The 12,001-nt window shown below is 42.6% G+C and overlaps 1 protein-coding gene across 10 annotated transcripts in view; it reads right to left on the bottom strand.

The window, feature by feature from the left end:
- Window positions 1-12,001, bottom strand: part of QKI (QKI, KH domain containing RNA binding) — a 321,931-nt gene that overhangs the window by 85,721 nt on the left and 224,209 nt on the right. For all 10 annotated transcript variants that reach the window (XM_045009085.1, XM_045009083.1, XM_045009087.1 and 7 more), the window contains one exon: window positions 7,856-7,999. In XM_045009085.1, the coding sequence (XP_044865020.1) occupies window positions 7,856-7,999 (144 nt within the window). The remainder of the gene's footprint in view (window positions 1-7,855; window positions 8,000-12,001) is intronic.

Here is a 12,001-nt window from a genome sequence, read left to right as displayed (position 1 = left end):
AATTGGAATTGATATGAGCAAGCATTCGAAGAAGAACAGAGAACAGTCTTCAAATATGTTAAGGACTGTTATGCAGAGAACTGTGATCAATTGTTCTTCATGTCCATTGAAAAATAAAACAATAGGAAGTGGGACTTAATCTGTAGCAAGTGACATTTAGGTTAGATATTAGGGGGAAACGATTTACTTATAAGGTAGTTAAGGTCTGAAGTAGGCTCCCCAGGGAGATTGTGGAATCCCCATCCCTGGAGTTTCTTAAGAACTTAGAGAAACACCTGTCCCAGGGGCTGGACTTGATGTCTTTTCAAGGTCCCTTGAAGCCCTACATTTCTATGATTCTATGTTAAGGTGGAAATAACATCATAAACTAGTCTTTAAGTTACAGATTTGTGATAAAGATTTGTTTAATTTGGGGAATACTGCTGCTCCTTTGCCAATTTGTGACATTATTTCCTTCTTAAATTGAGAGTTCTTGGGGAGGTGGGGAAAATCTGTTTTTTCATAAACTGATTATTAACAGTCTTTCTTGCTATTCTGGACAATGTTTTGGTCTTTGCTTGCACGTTGGTTGAGTTGTCACTTAGAAGAGCTATAAAAGCAGCAAAGAGTCCTGTGGCACCTTATAGACTAACAGACGTATTGGAGTATGAGCTTTCGTGGGTGAATACTACATGCATCCGACTGCTGCTTTTACAGATCCAGACTAACACGGCTAACCCTTTGATACTTAGAAGAGCTATATCATCCTTAAAATCTGAATATTCTAATCTATTGTTAAACCACAGGATGCCTGTGTTGTATCTATCTACATTTCTTCTCATATTGATGCCAACCTGAAGAGGAAGGAGAATGTAGCCTTGTTTGAAACCAGTGTTTATATTAAACCATTTGCTCAAGTCTATGTTTAACATCATCAAGGCTTTATATCAAGTTAAGGTAATTATTTTGTTGGCATACCATCATCACTTTATAGATTTTAAGAAAGGCACTTGTCAGCCTCCATCACAAATCACTCTGGAACATCTTGAAGTTCCTGGCGAGTGGTTTTTGCCATTTGATGCTCTTCGATGACTATTTTTAATGTGAAAATCTGGACAACATGTGAATCTTATGGGATGAAATTCAGTTTGTTTTTTCTTTAGCTTTGCCTCAATGGCTTCCTTTATTCTGCTTAAGATGACAGGCAGTCCTCTGCAGTATCACTGAAAGGAATGTAATACTTCACCAGTTACTGCAATTGCTTACGTCGCTTTTTTGGTATTTTGACTATAATGCCATTTTCCATTGTTCTGGAAACTTTTCCTAGTCCCATTTGAAAAGTTTGCTGATTTTTATCAAGTCTCATCACCACTATCTTCTAACATTTCCCCAGTGACTTGATCTTCAAGTTTTAACTTGCTATTGTGTTTTTCACTTTGTGAAGTGAAATGTTACAATGGTCTAGTTCTAGATGTTCAATTTCTTTGACAAAATCAATAGTTTGTTGTGATGTTGGTCTGTTGCTCTGCCAACTGCTTTATTTGTTCTTTTTCCATTGTTCAGGTTTTTCCTTGTTTATCCTTAATAGGCCATCTAGTTGTTGTAAACTTACCAGCTAGAACCTTGTTGTGTTGATAAAGTGCTTCTTTCAGTGGCCTCATCAGCTTCTTTGGCGAGGACATCCATGTATTTTCTCATCTCTTTTTGTGTGCTGCTTTTTACTACTTTCACTTTTGTTTTACACTCCCCCCCCCCCCGATACTGTTTGTGGAGTTGATGATTGCTTTTACTTGTTTCCTTTCTTTCACACAATTCCACACATCCTTATTTATGGAGACTTCAAGTTCGTTTGTCTGGAAACCAGCTACAGTTACTGAGGACTCCACGACACTGCCATGCAGAAAGGACCATGATATGACTTCCTGTGCTGGATCGAAGTCCAGGGATCCAGGGTAATGCTCTAAAATTGTGAGAGTCCTTCTTGGAGAGATGCACTCAATGAATAGTAATGGGAAATTACACCTTCTTCTCTAGATCCTTCAATTGTGGAGTTCCACAAGAATCTCTCCCCAGCTCTTTTCAATATCTACATGCAACTATTAGGCGAACTGGTCAGATTACATGGACTCAAATGCCAAGAATATGCAGATGATACACAGCTATATCTACTTTTCACCAAATACAACCACACCACTATCACGAAGATGAGCTTCTGCTTGAATGAGATCAGCTCATGGATTAAGAACAGCTGGCTGAAACTGAACCCAAGCAGTGATCAAAGCAGTATAAGACTCTATATAAGTATATGGTATAGCTGTAACACCTGCAATCAGTTCCTCCACTTCAATTTCAAATTGCTGTTGTAATGTGTAGTCTGTTTAACTTTTGCTGTCTATTTTCTTCGTACTTTTGGGGGGGTTGTTTTTCAAGTTCGATCTTCAGCCTTCCACAGATAAATTGTGGTCATTACTGATATCAGTTCATCTATGTGCTCTGATGTTCCGGCGAATTTATCTAAATTTTCTTCCTATACACACACAGTCAATCTGGTTCCTATTGACCCATTCTGGAGAACTCTCAGTTACTTTTTAACGGTGTTCCACAATTATGGGCCCTAATGTCAGGGACAGTTCTCTCAGTCTTTCACTATTCTGATTTTGGGAACCAAGACTGTGCTTCCCCACTGCTTTCTCCATTCCATTGTCATCATCTTGAACTTTGGCATTAAAGCTCCCCCATTACTAAGCAGATGTCATGCTTGCGAATACTGTTAAAGTTGTCCGTTGGTGGATAACATTGTGCAACTGCCATATTTATATATCGTGTTTGAAACTTAGCTTGGAGCAACCACCAGTCGAGTCCATCCCTCTTCAGTTAGATACTTCCAAAGTTGTACAGTAAATAGAGATACAGAGACAGTGGCACCTTTCTTCAAAGGGGATGAAGGTGGGGTGTAGGATGACAGAAGAGAGAAAAAAGGGAATTACCAGTAAGTAGTTTTCACCTTGCCACCTCAGAGTGTCTCATCTAGAAAGTGATTGTGTGTACAGTAAAAGCAGCAAAGAATCCTGTGGCACCTTATAGACTAACAGACGTTTTGCAGCATGAGCTTTCGTAGGTGAATACCCACTTCGTCGGATGCAAGTAGTGGAAATTTCCAGGGGCAGGTGTGTGTGTGTGTGTATATATATATATATATATATATACATGCGCAAGCAAGAAGCAAGCTAGAGATAACGAGGTTAGTTCAATCAGGGAGGATGAGGCCCTGTTCTAGCAGTTGAGGTGTGAAAACCAAGGGAGGAGAAACTGGTTCTGTAGTTGGCAAGCCATTCACAGTCTTTGTTTAATCCTGAGCTGATGGTGTCAAATTTGCAGATGAACTGAAGCTCAGCAGTTTCTCTTTGAAGTCTGGTCCTGAAGTTTTTTTGCTGCAGGATGGCCACCTTAAGATCTGCTATTGTGTGGCCAGGGAGGTTGAAGTGTTCTCCTACAGGTTTTTATATATTGCCATTCCTAATATCTGATTTGTGTCCATTTATCCTTTTCCTTAGAGACTGTCCAGTTTGGCCGATGTACATAGCAGAGGGGCATTGCAGGCATATGATGGCGTATATTACATTGGTGGACGTGCAGGTGAATGAACCGGTGATGGTGTGGCTGATCTGGTTAGGTCCTGTGATGGTGTCGCTGGTGTAGATATGTGGGCAGAGTTGGCATCGAGGTTTGTTGCATGGATTGGTTCCTGAGCTAGAGTTACTATGGTGCGGTGTGCAGTTACTGGTGAGAATATGCTTCAGGTTGGCAGGTTGTCTGTGGGCGAGGACTGGCCTGCCACCCAAGGCCTGTGAAAGTGTGGGATCATTGTCCAGGATGGGTTGTAGATCCCTGATGATGCGTTGGAGGGGTTTTAGCTGGGGACTGTATGTGATGGCCAGTGGAGTCCTGTTGGTTTCTTTCTTGGGTTTGTCTTGCAGTAGAGGGCGTCTGGGTACACGTCTGGCTCTGTTGATCTGTTTCTTTATTTCCTCGTGCGGGTACTGTAGTTTTGAGAATGCTTGGTGGAGATTTTGTAGGTGTTGGTCTCTGTCTGTGGGGTTAGAGCAGATGCCCCCTCAAGGATTGAGCTCACAACCCTGGGTTTAGCAGGCCAATGCTCAAACCACTGAGCTATCCCTCCCCCAAAAAACTTGAAAACTACTTGCTTACAAAACCAGACAAAAATTCAAGTGTCACAGCACACTATTAGTGAAAAACTGCCTACTTTCTCGTTTTTACCATATAATTATAAAATAAATCAATTGGAATATAAATATTGTACTTACATTTCAGGGCATAGTATATAGAGCAATGTAAACAAGTCATTGCATAAAATTTTCGTTTGTACTGATTTTCTATGTTGCTTGTTGTAAAACCAGGCAAATATCTAGATGAGTTGATGTAGCATCTGGAAGACCTCTGCGTACCCCCCCGAGAGACGCATATTCCTGTTTGAATACCACTAAACTAGGCAAGTGGGGATATTAAGGTACACATTCTTGAGACTGATGGAGCATAAGAAGTCTCCCTCTTGGAGAGACTGTAGGGGTACAATAAAATTAAAAAAACAAAACTGAATTCTGCTTTACCTCTGCTCAAGTTTAAGTCTATTTTCTTTGTAATAGATCTCTCTATGGTATTTATCAAACTTCTCAAAATCCAGAGATGTTTTAATTTATGTCTTTCAGTTTTTATTGATGTCTCCACAACTATGTTTTTCGTTTTAGCCAAAGTACAGGAAAATTTCCAAATTTCTTGGCTGACAGAATCTGTAGACCATGTGGTTCATTAACAGAGAATTATAGAGAACCACTAGACATAGTAAGCTGAGCTACACAAGAAATTTGGTTCTCTTTCATAAATAGTTAAACACAGAAAACCAAGAGTTGAAAATGAAAAAGTTAAGATTTCAAGAAAAGAACGGAAATTGTCATAGTGAGGTCTAAGACACATACAACAATGCTGCAAACTGCAATATGAATATTTCAAATTAACATAAAAAACAATAGAGGAAACAAGGAATTCCAGATGTAAAGCTTCCATTCCATCTTTAACATAACCACGACATCCACATATTGCACCGAAGACCAGTACACACCATAATAATTCATATACGCCTCAATAGCTAGGTGAACAGAGACACTATCAATGTAGTAAGAAAAGTGGTTGAAAGTTAACCAGTAACTACTAACTATGCAGATACACACGCTACGCTGCACAGGCTCCGGAACTGTTAAAAGAAATAAACCTCAGTAGGGTGCATTATGAAATTTGTTCAACAGGTCAAGAACTCTTGGACTAAACCAACCACCTATAGGTAGATTCAAGAGAAAATTATTAGGAATTACTGGACTAGCAAGGTCCAAGGGCAATGAAAAGGTCACCCCCAATTGTTGAGAAAAGGAAGACTGCTAGAATTTCTACCTTTGTGCTGTCCCAAGACGCTGACTTGGGGGGTGGGGGTAGCCTCCACTCTTTTTTTATTCTGGGGAGGGGGGGGGGGAGAGAGATAGAATCCTCTAGCTTGCAAACTGATAAATGTGAAGTTCCACTCCCCTCTAGCCATCTCCTCCAGCACCTCCAGAGACTAATGGCTGCTCCCTGTAGACAAGTCTCTACTACATCAAACCTCCCTAAGGCCTGGTCTACACTGGGGGGGGGGGAGGGGGAGGGGGGTTCCGATCTAAGGTACGCAACTTCAGCTACGCGAATAGCGTAGCTGAAGTCAAAGTACCTTAGTTCAAATTACTTACCCGTCCTCACGGCACGGGATCGATGTCCGCGGCTCCCCCGTCGACTCCGCCACTGCCGTTCGCGGTGGTGGAGTTCCGGAGTCGACAGGAGCACGTTCAGAGTTCGATATATCGCGTCTAGATGAGACGCGATATATCGAACTCCGAGAAATCGATTGCTACCCGCCGATATGGCGGGTAGTGAAGACGTACCCTAAGCTATTTTACATTCACCCTGCTCTCTCCCACATCACACACATACTTCCCTCAAATAACTCCAGTCTCTGCCTCTGATCTGTCTCAGTTTTTCCAAGCTGCAGTATGAAGTTCACACAGTTCTTGATAGTTTCATGATGGCTGCCCACAGGGCTTTGAATAGCAGCAGAGAAATTAATTGGAATCTTGTTAATTTCATTCCACTGATACCTGACAAAGCTCTGACCATAAGTAGAAGCACTAGGGCTGGCTCATCCTGTGTAGATGCAGGAAAACAATTAGACATCAATTGAGTTTTGCTTCACATTTGTGAAACTAACTTTACAACCTTAAGTGCTAGAATTTTAATTAAAAAAAGAGAAATGTCAATTTCTGCAGAATGTGATGGCTTATGCACCACATTCATTGGGGAAAGGAACTCAACAGTATTTTCTCAAGTCGTGATGTATCACATACTAATCATCATCATAAAGGCTTAGGGGGCATGCCTACAAGAACACTTAAGTATGTTTACATTGCAATTAAAAATCTGTGGCTGGCCCATGCAAACTAAGTCAATCTTGGAGCTGTTTAATTGCAGTATAGACGTTCTTTGAGATCTGGGACCCTCCCAACTCAAGCCTTAGTTACACAGATAAATGACATATTTTTGTTTAGTATTAAAATATTAGACCATTTTGGAATAAGAAGGGATAGCTTTTACAGGTACTTGTTGACTAAAAACAGGACAAAATATTTTACGTACAATCACTTGGAAGTGGAAGACCATAGGAAGTTATGTAAAACTTGACTGTATTCTTACAACTTAAAATAGCCAATTAAGCATTGAAGAATTTTTTAGGAAAACTGTTCTCATTTAAGTAGTAATTTGGAGCTAGTATTTAACACAGCTACAAACAACCGAAAATAATGTTATATAATGGAAATACTAAGACTTAAAACTAAAAGTGTTAGCCAGCACCATGGAAGAAAATTAGTTACTTACTTCAACAGCGCATTGCATGCCAAAATAACTCATTCACTGCCCACAAGTTTTGCTTGGCTAAAAATAAGGAGCAAATTCATCTCTTATTTCCTTCGTGATTTACCTTGGTCATCTTATATCTAATACTGTGATTCACATTCTGTCTTTAATAATAGTCAACTCGTTTTGCATTTCCAGGCTAAACATCTATTTGGTGTTCCTTCTAAAAACCACTGAGTCCTAATAAGTAAAACAATTGCAAACCTATATAAATATAGGGAGTTCAACACTAAAAGTATGAAATCTAAGTGAAATAAACAATATTCATACATACAAAGCCTGTTAATTCTAAAATTCAGTTTCCCTCCTGTTCCTTAAAATTTATTAGAATGAGCCATAAAAATCAATGTCTTCACTGAGTCCATGTTTTTTAGTGTCTAGAAGAGCTCTGAATTTAAGTTCCTGAGCTTGCCTTTTGAAGGTGTGCAGGTTTTCTTTGAGGAGGACAGAGATGAGATATGGAGTGATTGCTTGATGAAAAGTTACTATTTTCCCTTAAAAGTAGTAAACCCAATCTTCTCATAGAAGAGAGACACATGAAAACATATCAAATTTTCTCCCAGCACATTTTACTTAGCATTCCCTTACTGGGATCAGATTTCCATTTGTCATGTCACATACAAAAAGATCAAAATCTCTCTGAAAAAAAACTAACCCTGTTTATTGCAAAGGCTAATTCCACCCCACCTATCCCAATTAAATTTTAAAAAAACTGGGGCACTACAAAATATATTTTTCACAACTATGTTTTTAAACTCCGGCTTTCTGTACTGCAGCCTTATTCTTACTACTGGAATATTACTTGGAATCTGTATTTTAGAAGTCACAGCTCTAAATCTGGAGAGATCCAAATGTAATTACTTACTGCAGGTACCAGTAATTTTTTCACTTCTTCAACAGCCCTCTTCAATTTGATTTCTGCTCTGTTTTGAGCATCTTCCACAGTGATTAGTACATGTAAATCTTCATTCAGGTGTTCCCAGTTGGGCTTGCCTCTGTTTTGTTCCTCCTAAAATAAATAAATAAATTCAATCAAAGGCACATGGAAATTATTGAATTTCCTTGGCTACCATATATTCATAAAATCTTTATCAACCTTTTTTGTCTTTACGGTTTAAAAAGCCAAACAAAAAACGACCATCACAACATATGGTGCCTTACAACTGATGACAAGAATTCCAAAGTGGGGAGATGGATTGGGTGGTGGGCAAAAAGTCTGAGCAGATCTGAGAACTGAATAAAAGTTTTTTTTTTTTAAATAAACAACCTTAACCCAAGACGGTACTAAAATTTACTTACAATTTTCAAACAATTAAAAAAATTAACGTGAATGGTGGGGGGCATGAGTATGAAACTGAAAAATTTCCAGTTGACTACTAAAATAACTCCTCTTCAGAGCTTATCTTTCATTTAAGATAACAGCAAAGTGAATAAGGCTTAAAAAAAAAAAAGCACTGCAATGAATAAAACTTCTTTTAGAACAAGTAACCCCTTCCTCCAGCACGTGGAATAGAGAAAGAGCAGGATGGGGACAAAAAAATACCTTGAATCCTTAAGTGGCCCCAGAGAGCAGTGTCTAAACATATGAAGAACGTTGTTGGTTAAATAAGAGATTACTTAAGTACCTGTAACTAAAGGTCCTTCGAGATGCTTCGTCTCTATTTGTATTTCAAATGTGGATGCGCATGCACGACATGTGCTGGAAGTTTTCAGTAGCACTGTCGGTTGACCTGCATGTGCATCATACGTTGCCTCATGTTCCAGGTGGGATTGTAAGAGGTCATGCAGGGCAACACTCCTTCAGTCACCCTGTTACCGCTGGTTAGCCCAGTCTGCAGCAGAAGGTGTGGTGGGTGGGTCGTGGAATACCAATAATGACTACACATTTCGAAGAACCTCCAGTTACAGGTAAGTAACCTCTTCATCTGAGTGATGGTCCCAAGTGTATTCCAAATGCAAGGGAGTATCAAGAAGTGATCAGCTTAGAGGTGGGTGTGAGGATGCAAGAGGTATCGCCTTCTGCTGCTCATTGGTCGATGGAGTAATGGGCAGTGAAGGTATGTACAGGGTGCCAGGTCACTGCTCAGCAGATGTCATGCCAGGGGATAAGTGTGAAAGAGAGCACGTGGCAAGGGGCTCAAAGGGACGTTTGGTGAGGGTGGAGAGCACAAAATTTAGGTTTCGGAAGGGTGGGGGTAGTTTAAGGACAGGTAAGAAGTTGTTCAACAACCCTTTGAGAAATCAAGTGGTGGTGGGATGAGTAAAGACAAAGTGTCCATCCACCGGCAGGAGGAAAGCACTATCCACTGCTAAGTGGACCCGTACCGAGATAAGGGCAAGGACTGAAGTCTTAAGTTTTAAGAGGCAGTCCAGGATGGTGGGAATGGAGATGTCCTTAAGGAGGAGACAGATATGTTACACCCAGTAGGTGAAATGCTTCCAATTCACTGTGTAGCACGCCTGCGTGGAATCTTCCTTGCTGTGCATAAGTATGTGCCAAACTGATTTCGAGCAGGCATTGTCTATGTGCGAGCCCCATCCAAAAATCACGCTGTCAGTCGAAGCGAGCCTGGGTTGGGGTGCCAAACTCAGCCGTGGTCCTGAGTGAAGAGGTCTGGCAGAGTGGGGAGATGGATTGGGTGGCAGGCAGAGAGTCTGAGCAGATCTAAAAACCAGAACTGCCATGATTGTGGCCTGGTTGTGGTGGATCTTGCACAGGATTTGGAGGAGGACGGGAACAGGGAGAAAGGCATAGCAGAGACCACTCCACCATGGAAAGAGAAGAGCATCTCCTTGTGAATCATGCCTCCTGACCTCCTGGGAGCAGTAGAGCAGGAACCTACAGTTTTTGCAAGTGGCAAAGAGGTTCCAGCGAGGGGTGCCCCAAACACTGCAGATAGAGTGAAGAGTAGGGTTGTATTGTTCCTACTCCTGATTGAGTAACCAGGTCTAGCTTAGTGCATGTGCCAGAAAGTTCAGTGCCCCCGGGAGGTACACCACGTGGAGTGACACATTGTGGTGTACACAACAGTTCCAAAGGTGGACACAATCATCACACAGTGACTGGGACCTGGTGCCCCCTTGTCTGTTTATGTATGCCACTACAATGGTATTGTCAGAGAGGAGCTGAATGTGTTGGGCTCGGATGAGGGGCAGGAACGCATGGCAGGTTAAGTGGACTGCTCGCAGCTCCAGAATATTGATGTGCAAGCATGCTTTGCACTGTGTCCAAACCCGTCGGGCAGCATATCTGTCCAGGTGGGCACCCCAATGGGCTAGGGAGGCATCCATGGTGATGGTGGCTGTGGGGGTGGGAGTGGTGAAGTGGGTGCCTAGTAGCACTTTGGCAGAATTAGTCCATCAAGCTAGGGAGGCCTGGACGGGGCATGGGACAATCAGGATGGTGTCAAGGTGGACGATGTGGAGTCTGCAGACAGAAAGGAGCCACAATTCCAGAAAGTACATGTGCAAGTGGGCATGCAGCGTCACATGGGTGCAGGCCACCATGTGGCCGAGGTGGCAGAGGCAGCGGCGCACTCTGGTGCATGGATTGCTATGTAGGGCTGTCATGATGGCTGTCAGGACAGCGAAACTGTCTGCTGGGAGGAAGACCTGTGCTCCCGTAGAATCCAGGCATGCCCCAATTAAATAGATTGCCTGCGTCGGGACAAGCACAAATTTCTCCTCGTTCATACAGTTGCCAAGAGTGGCAAGGAGCAAGCAGAGAGCGCAGACGGTCGTCGTAGTTTCAGTCAGTTGAGGGCTTGGCTACACTTGCAGATGTGCAGCGCTGGGAGTTAAAGCTGTCTTCGTACAGCTGTGTAGGGAAAGCGCTGGAGTGTGGCCACACTGACAGCTACCAGCGCTGCAGTGTGGCCACATTTGCAGCATTTGCAGCGGTGTTGGGAGTGGTGCATTATGGGCAGCTATCCCAGTGTTCAAGTGGCTGCTTTTCAAAAGAGGGGGGTGAGGTGGAGTGTGACAGGGAGCGTAGGGGAGAGAGAGAGAGAGAGAGTGGATTTTTGGAGCTGACACTGTCAGCTCCCTGCCTTGCAAATTCTGACCACTTCCCCGACCCCTCATTCAATCTTAAATGCAAATAGCCTGCAGATCAGATAAGCAGCTGCTCCGACAGACTCCCTTCCCCCGCCTCACCGTGCTGTTTCTCTCCTCAAGCAAACACTAGGCTGTAGACATTCATCCCCCTGCCTGCCTCATTCACAGCAAACAGAAGCTGTGTTTGTTTTTTAGATAAGCAGCTCCGGGAGCCCCGAGTTCACAACAAAACAAAGAGAGGCATCATAAAAAAACAAAGAGTTCTTTAGTTAAAAGCATTATGGGAAAATTCTGGAGGTCAGTTACAGCGTAGTAAGATTAATCACTGTTTACACTGGCACACCAGTGCTGCAGTCGTTATTCCCCAGGCAGACGTGGAGTACAGCCAGCGCTGTAGCCAGGGAGATACAGCGCTGTATGTGCCTTGCAAGCGTGGACGGTGAGTGAGTTGCAGCACTGTAAAGCCACCACCAGCGCTGCAACTCTCCAGTGTAGCCAAGCCCTAAGTAAGAGAACACAGTTGGGCCATGACGTTTGAGAAGACTTTGGTAAATACCCTTGGGGCCGTTGAAATGTCAAAGGGAAGAACTCTGAACTGGTAGTGGTTGTTACCCTCATGGAAGTGAAGCAACCTACGGTGGGCCAGATGGATGTCAATATGGAAGTACGTGTCTTTCATGTCAAGGGCTGCATGGTCCCTGGGGAAGGGAGGGAATAATTAATGCAAGTGTCACTACATGGCACTTGGTCTTCCTGATGAAGGTGTTGAGTAGCTGGAGATTGAGTGAAGGCTGGAGACCTCCTCCCTTTTTTTGGATGAGAAAGGCCTGGTCTACACTGGGGGGGGGGGGGAGGGCAGGGGAAGGGGAGAATCGATCTAAGATATGCAACTTCAGCTACAAGAATAGCGTAGCTGAAGTCGATGCATCTTAAGATCGAATTAAAATTACTTACT

Source organism: Mauremys mutica, chromosome 3 (genome assembly GCF_020497125.1).
Source record: "Mauremys mutica isolate MM-2020 ecotype Southern chromosome 3, ASM2049712v1, whole genome shotgun sequence".
Taxonomy (NCBI): Eukaryota; Metazoa; Chordata; order Testudines; family Geoemydidae; genus Mauremys; species Mauremys mutica.
The sequence above is the reverse complement of the archived record's forward strand: the minus strand, read 5'-3'. Positions and strand labels throughout refer to the sequence as shown.